The 19,187-nt window shown below is 35.7% G+C and overlaps 1 protein-coding gene across 10 annotated transcripts in view; it reads right to left on the bottom strand.

Annotated features, from left to right (window-relative positions):
• AKT3 (AKT serine/threonine kinase 3) overlaps positions 1–19,187 on the bottom strand; it is a 309,052-nt gene that overhangs the window by 62,848 nt on the left and 227,017 nt on the right. For all 10 annotated transcript variants that reach the window (XM_025430554.3, XM_025430551.3, XM_049112398.1 and 7 more), the window contains one exon: positions 6,265–6,387. In XM_025430554.3, coding sequence (XP_025286339.1) covers positions 6,265–6,387 — 123 coding nt within the window. The remainder of the gene's footprint in view (positions 1–6,264; positions 6,388–19,187) is intronic.

Consider the following 19,187-nt stretch of genomic DNA (forward strand, 5'->3'; position numbering starts at 1 on the left):
GCTTTTTAAAAAGTGATTACAATAAAATAGTAAGAAATAAGGCCAGCCTAAGGGATGACAGTGAGAGGTGGAGTGAGGTAGCACACTGCAGGGGAGGCAGAAGAGGGCAAAATGGCCATATATGGAGTCAGGGAACACATATTAAGTTCAAGCTTTGTCCTTTCTAACTGTGCGACCTTAAGCATGCTATTGAGTTCTATGTCCCTCAACTTCATCTATGAAACAGAGGTAAGTAACAGGAGCATCCAAGGTGGTTGCTTTGAGAATTAGATATGGAGTGCTGAACTTTACACACCATAAGCATTCGATAGATGTATTGATCATTTATTAACAGTGGAGAGCTTAATGATGACTTAAAAGTTATCACAACGGTGTGTGCTCTTCAAGACAACACAGGAAAGTTCTGGAACAGAACCCAATAAAACACTTTGGTCAGCTCAGTGACATTGTTAAAAACACAGTCGATATTTCTACTGAATAAAACAACAAAACATAAATACTTCATTGTTTTTGAGCTCTTTTTTTTAAAGATTTTATTCATTTATTCATGAGAGGCACACAGAGAGAGAAAGAAGCAGAGAAAGAGGGAGAAGCAGGCTCCATGCAGGGAGCTCAACATGGGACTCGATCCCAGGTCTCCAGGATCATGCTCTGGGCCAAAGGCGGCGCTAAACCCGCTGGGCCACTGGGGCTGCCCTGAGCCCGTTTTTTAATGGTGTCCACCTCCTCCCACCAACTATTTTTGCTTTCTCACCATCTTAAAATATCATTTTTTTTGAGAACGACTGCCAAAAAAAAACAACTTATCCATCAAAAGTATCAACAATAGAGATGCATCCCCTTGCAGAAAGGATATCTCCAAATCTACTCTTGTATAAAGATAAATTGGGGGTAGCCAAGTATCCGATCTTGTTAAAAAATACATAATAATTTGATGCAGATGCCTAGCAAAGTTTCTGCAAAATGTTAAGTACCATCAGTGTTGTGATTAACGAATGTGAAGGATGCACAGAATCACCTGGAAATCTTTTCAAAGCAGATCAATGGCTTAAGTATAATAAATTTCACCTGGAAATCACTTCCTTCGTGCATTTAACACTAAAGGGGACTTACTTAATCACACATTCTGTGTAAAGGAGAAATAAAAATAAAAATATTTACAAATGATCTCTTTGGTTCTTTCCTAAATCTCATGGCTATCCTTCTTCCTTTGGCTGGCTGGAAGGCACACAATGCACAGTGTCGCTTACTGTTCAGGTGCTCTCTACTTGTAAATTTCAAATCCATTTGTTTTTTACCTCCAATCAGTCTAGTTTCCAAGACTGAACACAGGCATTATGTTTTTGCCCCATGGGTCCCTCCACTGGCAAAAGCAATGACAAAGTCAAATAGGAGGTTTGAGAGAAAAAATTATAATTATTAACAATCTGAGTGATGCTTATTATCTGTCCAGTTAGAGAGGGTTGCTTTCTAACATTTCGTTCTTTGAGGAGAGAAAAAAAATGTTTAGACCTTACCTCACAGGGTTCCCATAAAAAAAATGGTAACATTTTTACCCAACAGGAGTGGACAGCCTCTACCTGACAAAAGGTCTTGATTCAGTGTATATAAAAAAATATATACTAGATTTGACATCTTTTTTCCTCTATGCTTTGTGGACAAGAAATCATTGCAAGAAAGTACTATGCTCTTTCTTGTTCTTGCTGGTGTCTAGCATAAAATAAAACCCTAAAAATCCTTGCTGTCCTTAATATAGTGCTTCTCAACACTTCATAGTACAATTACAAATGAAATCTGTAGGGCGTATCAGGATCAGTGGACAGGCTGCCTGAGGCCAGAGCTGACTGACCCAGAGGCTCCCTGAGCCACCTGCGCACTGCGGGAGGCCATGGCTTGGGCACACCTGTGACCCATCTATGGTGCACAGGCTGGGAAGCTCTGATACACGCCAGGCTGGCTAAGTTTTTGTACACTCCCTAATATTCTAATATAGATACACATTCTAATATCTAAGTATTGTACTTATCTCTGAGGTATCATTTTATTTAAATGGATGACACTGTGATTAAAAGAAGGAATGAGAACAGCAGTTCCCAAGGGCTCTGACAGCTGTTGGACAGTATAAGCAATCCCCCTCACTCACTCTTAGGCTCCATCATGGCACCATTATGTCAAACCCAATGTTCCATACCAAGCTGCCTTCGGGCCCAAGAATGGCATAAGGAATGTCCTCTGCATACTGCCCTCTCAGGTTTAGGGGTATCAGTGTCAACATGTCATACAAGTTGACCTGTAGGAACTTAATGACCACAGAGTTAAGACTGTGTGTTGAAATACTGAAGGAAAAACGTCTCTGCTTTGACCTGCCTGAGCTAGTACAGGATTCCTGACGTATAACAGCAGAGACCCCACCTGTGCGGCCAGGCTGCTTAAGAACCCGCCTACACATAAGGAATGTAGCCCAACAGTACAATTTGATTTTCGAGGGTGAAAGGGTTCTTAATGGCAGTGGCTTAAAATTTTTATAGAAGAGGGAATCCAGAGTGACGGACAAGAGTCAGAAGTAGGAGCTGGGGGATGGGTCTCGAGACTCGTAGGTAAAGCCAACACACTGCTCCGGTTTAGCCTGCGGGTTTATCTGGGGCAAGTGTCACGAGCTGAAGAAGACCGAGAAGACTCTCAGACTATCCTTTTGCACCAGCATCGAGCATCGGAACCTACCTAATCTATTTGTTGGTTTCTCATGCTAATAATATAAATGGTCACATTAACCATGAAATGCTGTAATTAGGTAGAGAACCAGATCAGATGAACTACCAATAGAATGTGGTAGCAATTGATGTATGATTTTCTGCCGTTTGCCCTCTTATATAAAGTCTAGAGAAATTAATTCTTAAAGAATTCCAGTATCCTTATATGCACCTTTGCATATGTCCCTACTCAGCTCATTCTGTACTTGGATGGCATGGACTTTGAAAAGAAAGCTTTCACTTGCAAAATAAGAACAAGCAGAAAGGAAGATTTAATATAATTCGCATTACTGATAAAATCTCAAAAGAGACTTCTTCAAATTTTTACACTATCATGAAGATATGCCAGTTTTTCCTAAGTAATCACAAGAGATTTGAGTCCTCACTAAAAGAGAATTTCATATTATGATGTGTATTGATAAACTAAGCAAACTTACTTTGAAAAGTGCAACAAAAGTTGTAATAATTTATCTGCTGCTATGAATACCAACTTCATTAGGAACTATGAACTAATAAAATATCTTAAATTAACTTGCACATGAAATAAAGTTTTCCCTCCAATGATCAGTCAGGCACCAGCAAATAGGTACGGATTTCCTTGAGAGACGCAGCAATGATAGGCATTGCAAATGGATTTGCATTTCAATAAACATAAGGTCATTAGTAAGGAGATGATCAAGACAAATCTGAGGCTGATCAATTAAAGTGGGTACCTAAATCAGTATTTGATGATGCTGTTTTCAATGTATCTGGTGAAAATATATTTAAAACACCCATTTTCCTATTTTTGGCAGCTTTATTCAAATTTTAGATTTACAAAGATGTCCTCTAGTTAATCCAATGCATTCCTTCCCCCATGCAGATTTCATTTCAACTCTAGACAGGCAGAAGGGTGTAAGGAGCAGGATACCGGGCCTGGATCTAGGATTCATGATTTTCATAATCTTGACCAAGTCACCACCTTAGTCCCTGACTTCAAGTAAGTCACTTGCTAGGCTTCCAGCTTCAATGACACCACCTGTCAAGTATGGACCAATTTGAAATATCAATGATCCCACCTATAGGATCTCATTCTGTTACGCACAAACCTGTGCACTACAGATACCAATAACACTTGTATAAATTTGAATGCTAGGCTTTTAATGTCACATGTATTCTTCTCAGTGTGTATTCATGTGGCTTCTGTCCTGTGTTCTATATTTACTCAGACCTTTAAGCTAATACTATATTTTAAGAAAATAAACTTCAGAGAGCAGAGACCACCTAACTGTCTAGTAGTAAACTTAGTGGTTTATGAATAAGTAACTACATGGACTGGTATATATGTATATATATTGCTATTTAATGATCTTGGTCTAATTCCAACATCAGAAAGGACAGGGCAATGAAACTCTTATTAAATGCACTTTAATATACCAACATGTTGATTCATTTTTTAAGAAATGATTAACAAAGACTATTGACCAAGACCATCCCAATGATATCATTCACTGCTCAATACTGGCAATCAGATGAGCATTCTTTTCCCGTTTGTTTAGGTTGATAGTTCCTGCTTCCAGCAGAAGTATTCTGAATAGGTTACTGAGTACTTACAAATTATTCTCATCTCCCTGAATCGAGGAAGCCCTCCTTTTCCCTATAACTAAGATCCATAGAACATGACACTTCATGAATGGGGAGAACAGCCTCAGAGAAGAGCTACTTCTAAGTCATTCTGGAAATGCTACATTTCAGCATGTCATATAACTAACTTTCCTTTCAAAAAATACCTAGATTCAAGACATGTAAACATCACTGGATTATTTGGCCATGCAGACATCAAACAGGGGGCTTCATTTTGTCACATTCCTGATTACAAAGACTTCAGGCTAAATACAATCACACTGTTGATTTGGGTTCATTTCTGGTGCACTTTGGCATCCGTGATCTAAATGGTTTACAGTCGTATAGTTCATTTTTCCTAAATATAGTATTTTATAGCTTCTTTTAAACTTTAACACATAATAGGTTATACATATACTATAAACTTCATTGTCAGCGTACCAAATACTTTGCGAGATGATCAGCCTTAGGGTCATTCACAGGGTAAATGTACATGATAAGAACATCTTAAAAGAACCCAGGCAAGTGCTTAGAAAACTTAGGAACCCCAGGTGTTTAAAAGGGTGGGGAGAATTGTGATTTCTGTTACAGTATGTAAATGTATACCTCATTTCATACAGACTGGATTTCATAAAAGACTTCTATTTCTACAAATCATAGTTGAAATGAATTAATATTTAATAAATCGAGCAACTCTGTATCAAATCTTAAGCCAAGATTACTAAATGATTTACTTTTTTACAAAGTAAGACAGTCACATTTAGAATGTGTTCAAAATGTGTCATGGTACACATTTCCTTAACGTGGCCAATCTAATTCAAAAGAGTTGTGTGACTATCATAAATAAATAAAAATTAAAAAAAAAAAAAAAAGGTATCCCTGGGTGGCGCAGTGGTTTAGCGCCTGCCTTTGGCCCAGGGCGTGATCCTGGAGACCCAGGATCGAATCCCACGTCGGGCTCCCGGTTAATGGAGCCTGCTTCTCCCCTCTGCCTATGTCTCTGCCTCTCTCTCTCTCTCTCTCTCTGTGTGTGTGTGACTATCATAAATAAATAAAAATTTAAAAAAAAATTAAAAAAAAAAAACAAAAGAGTGTCATGAGAATTACTACTATCTTTTATGGGCAACTCCAGGGTTTGACAAAGGATGGCCTGTGAGCGAAATTTAGCCTACCACTTGGTTTTGCAAATCCAGTTTGACCAGAACATAGCCAGCCATGTTCATGCACCTACTGCTCTACAGGCACAGAGGGAAGCAGTTGCAGAGGCGACTATGGGCAGCAGAGCCTATCTAGTCTTTACAGAAGGTCTGCCAATCCCTGAGCTGTTCCGAGAGTCTTGTCAGGAAAAACTCAGAGAAGTCAAGTCACTACTGTCCATAAAACAATCTAGTACTTTTTAAAATGGAAACTAAACAAATTAATCAAAGGCCTTATTAAAATGCTTCAGGTATTTAAACCCGTCACAAAGTGAATACCAAAATCAAATTAAGTATTTCCTCCCAAAAATATCTTACGTATTATAAACGTTTCTTCATAACACATCATATGATGGTAGAATGTAATAGTGAAACTTAATTTAGAATGTCTCTGGCAAAGTCACTTGACACTTTGTCGGATGTTTAACGTTACTCATAAATTTCCAGAAAAAGGAAACTATTATTGGTAGGTCATATTTGATCAGAGCAGTCAAGCAGAAACTATGGCGCACGTGAAAGACTCGGACATAAAGGAACTATGTACGTATCAGTGAATGGAATTCCTGTCAAATGCAATGAACTACGTTCTTAAACAGAGTGCTTTTTTTCCCAACTAAATCTGCTTTTCTCCAAACTGTGTAACTTTGTAATTACTTTGTGTTTGTCCCTGTAGTCTCTGCAAAAACAAATTTTGATTACTTTTTTTTTTTTTTTACCTTGAGATCACGGTACACAATCTTTCCGGAATGTAGATAGTCCAAGGCAGAGACAATTTCTGCACCATAGAAACGTGTGCGGTCCTCGGAGAACACCCGCTCTCTCGACAAATGGAAAAACAGCTGCAGGGTAAACAGCAGGGACAGGATTGTAATAATTACTGATTTAGTGGGGGAAATTAACACAAACATAAAACACCTCTCATCACCATATTGTGATGATAGATAGTGTACTCTCAGTGGACACTGAGCACTCTTACACAGCAGCTGGCTTATCTTCTCCAGGTTTCCAAGGGGAGACTGCGAGCTGTTAAATCAGCGTTTTAATCAATATACCAATCTTGTTTAAGGCATTCTGCTTGCTACCCATTTAACCTTCAGTTACCAGAGGAAAAAAGTATACATCATCAGATTGCATTTCCTCCTCACTATACTGTTGCTTCCCTCTTTCAAGGATTAGGCGTTGCATTGAGACATGATTAAAATAAATGTAGAGAACAGAGATGTAATATTTCTACTTAATTATTTGATTTACATTTGATTTCAGAGAAAGGATCGTTGATGTGCTAAAACTGATGGATGTGAACTTGTGATATTCTACAACTGTTGTTGCTTCATCAAATCTCTAGAAATGTTTTCAAAGTCCAAATCAATGTTTTCTACAATGACAAACTATAAGGCTTCATTTTGGTAATGGCCAAAAGGGACTGAGACGCTCTTGTTATTCCCCTTATGGTTCTATGTCTACAATAACTGCCACACCAACCTCCCCTCATATAATTACCTAAAACCATAAGCTCATTCACTTCCTATTCATCATCTACAGGACAGACCACTCTGCAGTCAACAGGTATTTCCTTCCTGGCTGCTCACTGTGGCCACACACTCAGTTCCCCTCTAAAGCCTAAGCCAGCTCCTTATTTAGAAAACTGCCCATCTCGTCTCTCAGTTCAACAATGCATCTAGGGAAGGAGCAGGTTCCAGGCACTATGAATGGACTTCCAATGCACTATTTCACTGTATTAAGAAATCTGCCAAGAACAATGAAAGTTTGTTGACAGTGCTGAGTACACTGCCAGGTATCAAGGTAGGTACTTAATACACATCTGTGATTAAAGAAATGAACCAATCAATCAGTGTCTCCTTGACTATAAGATCACAAACTAACTACACCTTCTCATGGATTACGGACTCTTAGCGCTTCTACAAATGTGTAAGAATTACAGTTAACCAAGATTTGTTCCTCACACACCAAATCCTAATTTAAGCAACATAAAAAACAGATTCCTTCTGACAGATTTCTTTCCTTTTTCCACCTCCACTGAAGAGTCTATCATTATTTTAAGATAATCTTTACACATACCCATTGTCACAGTAGAGTGGGAGGGAATATGACATAAGAATTGCCAAAAAAGACTGGCTTAACATTAGTTATAGTAAAACTAAAATATCTGACTAACAGTCTCTAAACTCTAATGCTCTCTACTATCTTGTCATATTTTATCAGGTCTACGATGTTCTTGATTGGAATTCCATCATCATTTTAAGATAGCCAGAAACAAAGAAGTTGCCAATTAAAGCTATAACCAACCATCAAGTGTAAAAGGCATTCTGACTGCAAAAATGTTAAAATACGTCTTACAAATGATCCAATATAGTATGCCAAAAATCAAACCAATGCATACAATTGTTCAGGAATATTTCTTCAAATTTACTCATTTTATATAGGCAGATAATATATATTATTAATGTGTTACCATTCAAATGGGGATGAGAGGAGAAAGAAGTATCTATCACCAGTAAAGCCATTCTGAAAAATTTCTGGGTCAAAATAATTTCTGCCATGCTTTATTCAAAATATCACTAACTTGGATGAAGGAACTCCTATGATCTCTATGTAAATTTATGGCAATCTTCTAATGGGATGAAAATATTGTTTACATTTCTGAATTTTTAGAAAAATAATGTAAAGCCTACTACTTCCTCATCTACTGTATTAAAGATATAGATCCTCCCTAAATCAATATAATACATGCAAGCTTCTAGATCTTTATTTAGACCATATTCTTCAATTTGTCTCCCAGCCAATTTCTATAAAAATATCAGCTAAAAAAACGATACTTAAGGAGAAAACTATTTCTCAATCTGCTGTCCTCTGATGTCTACCCGTTTTACCTTATGGAACTTATTTTTGCAAAGATAACCAAGAATCTCTTGATTGCCAAATTCAATGATCTATTTATAGTCTGTACTTCTTCCTGTTCTGGACCTGAGCACATCGGCTGTTGGCCTCTCTTTGGCTTTGGTGATAAAGCTCTCTCCTGCTTTTCTACCTAATTCTCTATATCCTCAGTTTTCTACCTTGGCTTTGAACCAACTTTCCATTTAATGAGCATTAATTATTTTAAAGTCACTGTGTTGAGCACCAGGGAGAGACAAAGATGGCATACAGACATAAAGAAATCATATGAAAACAATAAAAGACCAAAGCACAAAGAAAAAAATGGAAGGGACACAGACAATTAAAATGAGCGGAACACAAATGAATACAGTTTATGAAAACATATCACTTATAATAATCAATGAAGTTGAGATAAAAACAAAAATGAGAGAATTTAGCATATCCAGAAATAGCATTGTCAGTGAAAGTGCTGGGAGATAAGTATCTTTATACACTGGTAGCTGGGATGTAAGCAGATAGCAACTTTTCACAGGGCAATTGGCAATAGATACTAAGATAATTTTTAAAATACCATAGTTCCTCTTTAAAAAAAAAAAAGGAAAGGTAGAAGTCTTCAAAAGGATATTCTCTGTAGTAGTACATATAATGGTAAAAATGCAAAAACAGCCTTCGTGCCATGTGGAAAAATAAAATTAGATTTTCATCTAGTATCACACAAAATAAAATTCTGATGTAATTCATAGTTAAATATAAAATATTAAGCTAATTAAAAACTAGAAAATAAGAATGAAAAGCCCACAGGGCCAGATTTACCCCCTTGCTCTATACAACTGGGCAAAAATACATAAAACGGAAAAATGACAATTGGGAAAAAAATTTATAACAGAATCCTCCTTAGATGCTGGACAACAGGCAGTGCAGGACTAAGATCTTTGTGAAGAGAGAAACAAATGAGTGAGACCTAAAACCACTGGTCTTCTGTCTGAGGGCACTTTGTGGAACATGACCAGCAGGAAAGGAGGTCCCAAGCATAACTCAGAGGTCTCACTATTGGAAAGTGAAAAGCAGATTTTGAGGAGGGTAAGGTGGCTAGCATTTGCAGGTCAGAATGAATATCAATGAGGAAGATGCTATACAAAATCCGCACACTGAGTCTGCTGCTGAATATATAACAATGCGTGGGTCAGGTTAAGCTCTATGAGAACAAGCAGAGAAGGAATGGACATCTGTATGCCAAATAATTCCTGGAGGTCACTCAGAGCTGAGATGTTCAATTTCTAACCAGTCAGAACAGTGTCATTACCCAACAGCCTGGCATTCAGTAGACATTTTAAAACAGCCAAAGTTAAACACACAAAAGCTAACAAATATGAAGAGAACAAAATCCAGACATCCACGTAAAATTCCAGTGATCTGGTACTCTGATTAACAATTATGAGACAGAGAGATGCAGAAAATGTGACCTATAACCAAGAGAAAAATCAGTCATTAGACACAGACCTTAAAAATAGCAGAAATGATGTAACAGTTTGACTTTAAAATTGAGTAGAAAGAAGAGATAAAGGAAAATAAAAGCAAAAGTAAATGTGACTTCTAGAGACAAAACCTATAATATATGAAGTAAAAAATCCACAAGATGGGATTTACAACAAATAGACATTGTAAGAGGAAAAAAAACCCAATCAATGTAAAATCAGAGTAAAAGACACTATATAAACTGAAACTAAAAAAAAAAAAAAAAAAAAAGCCTCAGGAACCTGTTGACAGTGTCAAAGAGGCTAACATATGTATAAAGGCAGTTCCTAAAACGGGGAGGGAGACACTTGCAAAATCATGCCTGAAATTCTCCCAACTTGGATAAAAATGATAAACACATAGATAAGTGTATTTCAATGAACCCCAACATGATGAAAGTTTACAAGCATGCACAAACAATCAGAACATAAGAAGTCAGACCATATGCAAATCACAGAAAAACCAAGGATAGAAAATCTTAAAAAAATTCTATGTGTGAGTGGGGAAACATTACATATCGAGGAACAAATAGGAGGATAATCCTAGACTTCTCAGAGGCTATATGAGTAAAAAGGCAATGGAACAACACACCCAAACGGCTAAATAAAAAACAAAAAAGTATCTTAAAAATTCTGCATCCAGTGGGAATAATCCATAAAATAGGAAGCACATGTATGTGAGAAAAATACTAAGGCCAGGGAAAAAAACAATGGAAAAGATCAAGTGACATGACCACAGGCTCACAAAGAGCCCAAAGTACTTTGCATCCTCTCCAGGAAGGAAGGAAAGGCTTCCTAAGAAATGTGGCACCTGGGGGTGTCTGTGAGGTTATGGCCTCCGTAGCACAGCAATATTAGTGTTAGAGCAAAGGCTAGTGTGACCAGGCTCAGCTTAAAAGCAAGCCTGGAAAAGATCACTGTTTATAAGTAAGAACAATTTCATCCAATAAAAAGTTATCAGGCCCAAAAAGAAAGGGAAATAGAACCCATTACTAGGAAAAAATATGAATAAGTAGAAACTGACTCAGAAAGTGACACAGATGACTGAAATAGAACACTGTGATAAAACAGCTATTAAGATATAGTCTAAAAGTTCAAAAGGTAGAAAGAGAAGCATAATAAGGAAATAAAATGGGAAATATAAAAGGAAAAGTCACAAATTAAATTCCAAGAAATAAAGTCTGAGACGTCCTAGATGAAAAATGAAAAACTGGATTGAAAGAACACAGTATGCTAGACACTGGAGGAAAACCATGATAACAGACTTCAAGACACAGGAACCAAATCCAAAATTAAATATAGGAAAAGATATGAAAAAGATGGACTGAGCATTAATGAACCGTGAGGACAGTATCCCACAGTCTAACAAGTGCGTAAGTGAACTCTTAGGACAGGACTAGAGAAACGAAAAGAACAGAAAAATATACTTGAATCATGTCCAGAAAGCTTTCAAATTTGATGGAAACTCTAAGCCCAGATTGACAGTCTTAAAAAAAAAATGGAAAGAAATGTGAAGAAAATCCTACAAGGCACATCAGAATTAAATAGCTGAAAGCAAGTGGTAAAAGGAAACCATGACAGGCCAGGGCGTGGTGGTAATGAGATACAGTAACCACAAGGAACAAAGAATGAGAGCAGATTTCTTGTCAGAAATGGTGCAAACCAGGAGAAAGAGGAGAGGCAGCTTCATAGTAATTAAATATAGAACTGGCAAACCACAATTTTATACATAGCTAAAATATCTTTCCAAAAATGACAGCAAAAGAAAGTCTTCTGGGGACATTCAAAAGGTTAGAGAAATCATCCTCAGAAACACTGCACTATAAATGCTCAAGGTAATGCTTCAGGCTGATGCAAAATGGTACCAGATGTAAAACTGGGTCTACACAAAGTAAAGAAGAGACTGAAAATCATAACTGTGTGGGTAAATACACGTTGGATTTTTCTTATGTTTTTAATCTCTTTAAAAGACAGTGCTGATTTTAAACAAAAATAATGCATTGTGGAATTCATAGCATATGTAAAGGTAAAATGTATTAACAATAGCACAAAGCCTGAAGGGGGAAAATGAAGGTGTACTGGTGGAAGGGTCTTACAATAGTTAAAAATGGTACAGCCTAACTTGAATATAAAATGGGGTAAGTTTGGGGTGCTTCAGTGGCTCTGTCGGTTGAGTGGCTCTTATTTTTGACTTAGATCATGATCTCAGGATCATGAGATTGAGCGCTGTGTCCAGCTCCACACTTAGCAGAGAATCTGCTTGAGATTCTCTTTCCCTCTCCCACTGCCCCTCCCCATGCTCACACCCACTCTCACTCACTCAACTCTCTCAAATAAATCAATAAACCTTTTTAAAAAATGGAGTAAGTTAAACATGAATTTGCATTTAAAAACCAACCCCCCCAAATTGTAGTTCCCCCCCCCTAATTTATAAACAATGTGTTAGTGAATTCTACCAAACTCCTGAAGAAGAGTTAATAACAATTTCATGCTCCAGAAGACAGGAGGAAGAAACACTTCTCAACACATTACACGAGGCAAGCATCACTTTAATACAAAACCAGACAAAGATATTATATGAAACAGTGCTTATATATCCCTCAAAATCATAGATGTAAAAACTTAACAAAACTTTACCGAATCATATCCAACAAAAGATGATAATATGTCATGACTAGTGATGGTTAATTCCAAGAATGAAAGATTGGTTTAACATTTGAAACCAATATAATTTGTCATATTAACAAACAAAAAAAGGGAAGACCATATGATCACCGCAAACAATGCAGAAGCAGCTTTTAAGACAACTTAATGGCCACTCATACTAAAATCTCTTAAAAAACTGAGGAACCAAGAGAGAACTTCCTCAACCTGATAAAAGGAATTTAAAAATGTATAGCTAACATCACACTTATTAATAATGAGAGACTGAATCTCTTTTCCCTGAGACCAGGAACAAGGATGTTCACTCCTTTCATTTAGTGTACACCGGAGTTCCTAGCCAACTGAAATAAGGATAGACAGACAGACAAATATATAAATGTCATACAGATTGGAATAGAAGTAAAACTGCCTTTATTCACAAAGTGCAAATCTATCTACATAGAAATTCCAAAGAAATTTACCCCCCCAAATTATAAAACTAGTAAGTGAGCTACAAAAGGCCATGGGATACAAGGTCAGTACACAAAAAATCAACTGTATTATATGCTAGCAACAAACAACTGGTAATGAAAAAAATACAAAAGAAGGATGTAAGGAAAAACTTAAAAAGTTATACAAGACCTATATGCTGAAAATTACAAGACATTTCAATAGAAATTATAGAAGACATAAGTAAACAGATATACCGAGTACTGCTGGATCAGAACAGTACTATTGCTGACATGTCCATTCTCCCCAAACTAATCTATAGACTCAAAGCAATCCCATCACAGTCCCAGCAGACTCTTTTATAAAGATTAAGAAGCTGATACTAAACTGATACGGAAATGCATGGGATCTAGAAGGAACACCACAATTCTGAGAAACAACAGTGTTCTTCCTGATTTTAAGATACACTTTAAAGTTATAGTAATCAAGTCAGTATGGTACTGGTGTAGAGAAAAATACATCAATTGATGGAACATAATAGGGAATCCAGAAACAAATATCTGGCATCAATTTTTGACAAAGGTGTCACAGTCCTTCAATTGGGCAGAGTATAGCCTTTCCAACAAAAGATGCTGGAGTAACTAGATATTTACGTGGGAAAAAAATGACCCTCAAGCCTTACCTTACCATATACATAAAAATCAACTTAAAATAGGTCATAGACCTAAATGTCATAGGTACAACTATAAAAGCTCTAGAAGGAAATATTTGTGACTTAGAATAGACAAAGATTTCTTAGATAGCAGACCAAAAAATAAAAGCCAGAAAAGACTAGAATTGATAAATTGGGATTTCAAAGTTAAAAACTACTGATGTCAAAAAATATCAGGGAGATTATGATAAAACAAGGTACAATATGGAAGAAATTATCTGTGAAACATTTGGCAAACTACTTGTAATCAGAACATATAAAGAACTCTTATAACACAATAAGAAAACAATCCAATCAGTAAGTAGGCAAAATATTTAGACAGGTCACAAAAAATGTATTTGAACAGCCAAGAAGTCTGTGAAAAGATACTTATTATCATTAATCATCAGACATATGCAACTTAAAACCATAATACACTTCTATACACTGACTAGAAGAACTAAATTAAAATACTGACCAAACCAAGTGCTGGTAAGGATGTGGAATAACAAGAATTCTCATAAAACCAGTACTGGAAATGTCAAATGACACCACTACTTTAGAAAACAGTTTTGCAATTTCTAAAAAAAACATAAACATATGCTTACTATAAACTCGGCAATGGTACTCCTCAGTATTTATCCAAGAGAAAAGAAAACTTGTACATGAATGTGCATATCCCCTTTAATAATAAGCAATAAGTGGAACTAATCCAAATGTACATCAAGAGCAGGGTAGATTAACAAGCCTTCCTATAGCCAGGATTTGCATCAAGACTCAGCAAGAAAAGTCACAAGGCTAGGGAGAAATGCAAAAAATGGATAAACTCCAAAACAACAGGTTGAGGAAAAGAAACGCACAGAACAGAAAATATCGTATGAATCCATTTCAAAGAAATATCAGACATGGTAAATCAAATCTTTAGTGTCAGAAGGTAGGTCAGTGGCTGCCTAGGGCCAGGTGTGGGTGCAGGATGGAATGAGACATGGCATGACAGGCTGTGGCAGAACTTTCTGAGGCCATGGACATAGTCCACCTCTCTATTATAATGGGGACTCCATGCATATACATGTTTGTCAAAATTCATGTACCTGTATATTTAAAGTAAGCATGTTTTATTGTATGTAGATTATACCTATGCAAAGTTGATTAGGTAATGGAAAAATCTAAATGTTCAAAAATTTGGTTAGGACTTAATAAATTATAGTATATCTATATAATCAATCACTAGACAATTAGGATATATTTTAAAATAGTGAATAAAATGGAAAATATGTGTACAGTATAAAACCAGGAAAATACACCAACATGCTAAGAGCAATTATTGCTAAAGATGGTGAGATTTAGAGTGGTTTTTCTGTTTTATACATTGAAAATTACTTGTGATTATTTGTTTAATATTAATTCCCCAAAACACCATGCATTCCTTAAATACAGAGACCATCTGTCTTGTTCACGTCATATACTAGGTACACAGCACCGTGATTAGCTTATAGAAAGCAGTCAATAAATTTTTCAACTGAACTGAAATAGCTTTGGCTTTTTGATGTTCTGCAATGAACATGCAGTTGTTACATTTATAATCAGTAAAAAATGTACAAAGCTTTCAAATACATGTACTATTAATATTAACCCTTGTGACAAATTTAATACTCTAACTTTGTCTTCTTGGCAGATACACAAGGAAAAGAGAAAGACTAGGCAAGTACCCTATAGTTTTGCTTTCTTGGCACCACACCTAGTATTATGCACACATGTATTATGTGCTTAATAAATATGTCAAGAATAAAGGGAAATTCAAAAATACTTTTCAAATAATTATTTAGAGGGAAAATAAAGTTAACAGTTTTAAAGATAAAGTGTTTTTATTAGAATCATAATAAAATCATATAAAATACCTGAAGGTTCCTTTGTTCAAAAATAATAATGCATTACTTGGTACTCAGGCAAAAAGTGTATGTTTAGAAATTTAGGCTCCTTTAAGGGAAAGACTACATATTTTTTTGTGTATTGTACTTAGTCATGCTGTTAGAAAACACTAATGTAAATAGATTAACTTACTAAATAAACAAGTCTGTACTTCATTACAAAACTCATAATAATGTTTTTTTGAAAATAAATTGCTGTATTTTGAAAAAGTTCTATTCTTTTTTTTAACTCAAGAAAAATTGACATATTATGTCCTACTAGTTTTAGGAATACATCATAGTGATAGTGACTTGGTATTTTTATATATTATGAAATGATCTCCACAGTAATTCTAGTTATGATCTGTCACCAGACACCATGTAAGCCCTATGTTGTACACCACATCCACATGACTTATTTATTTTATAACCAAAATTTTGTATCTCTTAGTCCCCCTTCACCTATTTTACTCGCCCTCCTCCCTCTGGTAACCCACAGCTTATTTCCTGTATTTATCAATAGATTTGTTTTGTCGTTTGTTTTTTAGATTCTACATATAAGTAAAATCATACGGTATTTATCTTTCTCTGACTCACTTCACTTAGCATAATGTTCTCCAGATCCATCCATGTTGTCATGAATGGGAAGACTTCTTTCTTTTTTTATGGCTCAGTAAGATTCCATTGTATATGTGTATATTTGTATATATACACGGGTGTATATACAAAATAATAAAACTAAGTTATATGTGTATGTGTGTGTATGTATATATGACATCTTCTTTATCCAATCACCTACCAGTAGACACTTAGGTTGCTTTCAAATATCCTGGCTATTGTAAATAATGCCGCAATGAGCATAGAGATGCATATATCTTTTCAGATTACTGTTTTCATTTTCTTTGAGTAAATATCCAGAAGTGGAATTTGTTGGGTCATTCTATTTTTAATTTAAGAAACTTCCATGTCATTCACCATGGTGGCTGCACCAGTTTGAATTCCCACTAATTGTGCACAAAGGTTCCCTTTTCTCTACATTGTCACCAATGCTTGTTAATTTTTCTGCTTTTATTAACAATCTAATGGGTGTGAGGTGATATCCTATCGTCACTGTTAGTTGCATTTTCTGACAATGAGTGATGTTGAGCATCTTTTCATGTGTCTGATGGCCATCTGCATGTCTTCTTTGGAAAAATGTTTATTCAAGTCATCTGCCCATTTTTAACAGAGTTCTTTTTTATATTAAGTTGTGTAAATTTTTAATATATTTTGGATATTAACCCTTTATCAGATGTATTATTTACAAATATGTTCTTCCATTCAGTAGAACTTTTCATTTCATTGGTGCCTTTTCATTTCATTGGTGGTTTCCCTCACTGTGCAAAAGTTTACTTTTTAATGCAACAAACTTTGCAAAAAACAAAAAAATCTAGACATAGAAAATTTCTAAGAATTATCACTGCAAGGGATCCCTGGGTGGCACAGCGGCTTAGCCCCTGCCTTTGGCCCAGGGTGTGATCCTAGAGACCCGGGATCAGTCCCACGTCAGGTTCCCTGCGTGGAGCCTGCTTCTCCCTCTGCCTGTGTCTCTGCCTCTCTCTCTATGTCTATCATGAATAAATAAAATCTAAAAAAAAAAGAATTATTAATATTTTAAATTCAGTTTTTTTTCTTGCAAATACTACTTTTATATTTTTCAGTCATTCCTTGGTAATATATATATTAAAAAAAAGGTGAACTAGAGAGTATCAAAATATGCTTATTTCCAATGATGACATTATTATAATATCCACTGAGCTTAAAACCTGCATATCCTGAAGATGACTAATTAATTAAGCAACAAGACATGTCAGTCTGCATCATATGCAGATCAACATGTCCCTTGGGTTTACAAAAAGACTTAAAGAATGGCTCTGGCTCACCCACAGAGAAACAACGCAATGACACTTACTTAGTCTGTTTAGGCTGCTATAACAAAATACTTAAGATTGGGGAGGTTTATAAAAAAAGAGAAATTTAGTTCTCATAGTACTGGTAAATCTAAGATCAAGGCACTGGCAGACTGAGTGTCAGGTGACAACCTCCTTCCCAGTTCACCAATGGTTGTCTTTTTGCTGCATTCTCATATGGAGGAAGGGCAAGTAAGCTCTGGGATCTCTTTTATAAGGGGACTAATTCCTCCCACAAGGCCTTTACCCTCATGACTAATCAATCACTTCCCAAAGGCCCCACTTCCTGGTACCATCACACTGGGGGTTAGGCTTCAACACATGAGTTTTCTGGTGAGAAGGGGACAAATACTCAGTCTATCGAAAATACAACACAATTGGAATAGTATTAATTACATAATGAAATAAACACCTCAATACTTAATTTTATAGGATCAAATGGAAGTATTCTTACATTTAACAGGCAATTCTTCATATAATTATCTTCCAGATAATGTCTATCCTTTTCACAAGCTAAGCTCATAGTTTGTATTTATTTCACACAGAAAAATTAATGCAAAGTAATCTATGTTTGTAGTTTTTAAGTAAGGTTCTTTCAGAAATGACTGTGATATAGACATAAGTATAAAAATGTCATATTCTAATAACATAGTTCAGGGCACCTGGGTGGCTCAATGGTTGAGCATCTGCCTTTGGCTCAGGTCATGCATGATCCTGGGGTCCTAGGATTGAGTCTGACATCAGGCTCCTCACAGGGAACTGCTTCTCCCACTGCCTATGTCTCTGCCTCTCTCTGTGTCTCTCATAAATAAATAAATAAAATCTTAAAACATAGTTTAATTTGTATTTCAAGAAATACATCCTTTAGGATGCCATAGAAAAATTGAAAGGATCTAAAGTCAGAGCTGCTGGACAGTGGAACAGTTGTTTGATGGCAACTGTGTTAGCCATAAATTATTAGCTAAGGCCTTAAGTCCTATTTGTCTACTTCTTGGCCTCTTTCTTACAAGTCTGAAAAAATAAGAATTCTAGTTTACCAACTAGGTGCCTGAAATCTGAAAGAGTAGCCCGTACATTGGCAATTTTTAAAAAAGTAATGCAATACAAGTTAAGACAATTTTCTGGGAAAAAAAAAAAAAGAAAATTTTCTGGGATTAAAAAATCACCTACTGAAAATACTTAATAATGTGAAAAGTACAAAAAATAGTTTCCTTTAAAAAATAATTTTAAATTCCCAATCCAATATTGTAATTAAAATAAATTAAAATATTTTATTAAAACCATATTATCAAGATTAAAGAAGAAACTGCTCAGTTCTAATCACATTAAATATTAATAGATTTCTTCATTTGGAAAATATACTTTTAAGAAGGTAAAAAGTTCTCAAGGTAATTATTCTAAAATATTTATATTTATTAGGATATATGTGAAATATCTGGGCTATTTGTGAAATATATCCAATACCAGTACAATAAAAATAATAAACATTATCATTTTTGAGCATTAATAGCAGTACATTCTAGCAACAATCATAAAAGCTACATGTCACCTCCACAGTACAGATGACTAAATGTAATAAGTGATTAT

Source organism: Canis lupus, chromosome 7, assembly GCF_003254725.2.
Source record: "Canis lupus dingo isolate Sandy chromosome 7, ASM325472v2, whole genome shotgun sequence".
Lineage (NCBI taxonomy): Eukaryota > Metazoa > Chordata > Mammalia > Carnivora > Canidae > Canis > Canis lupus.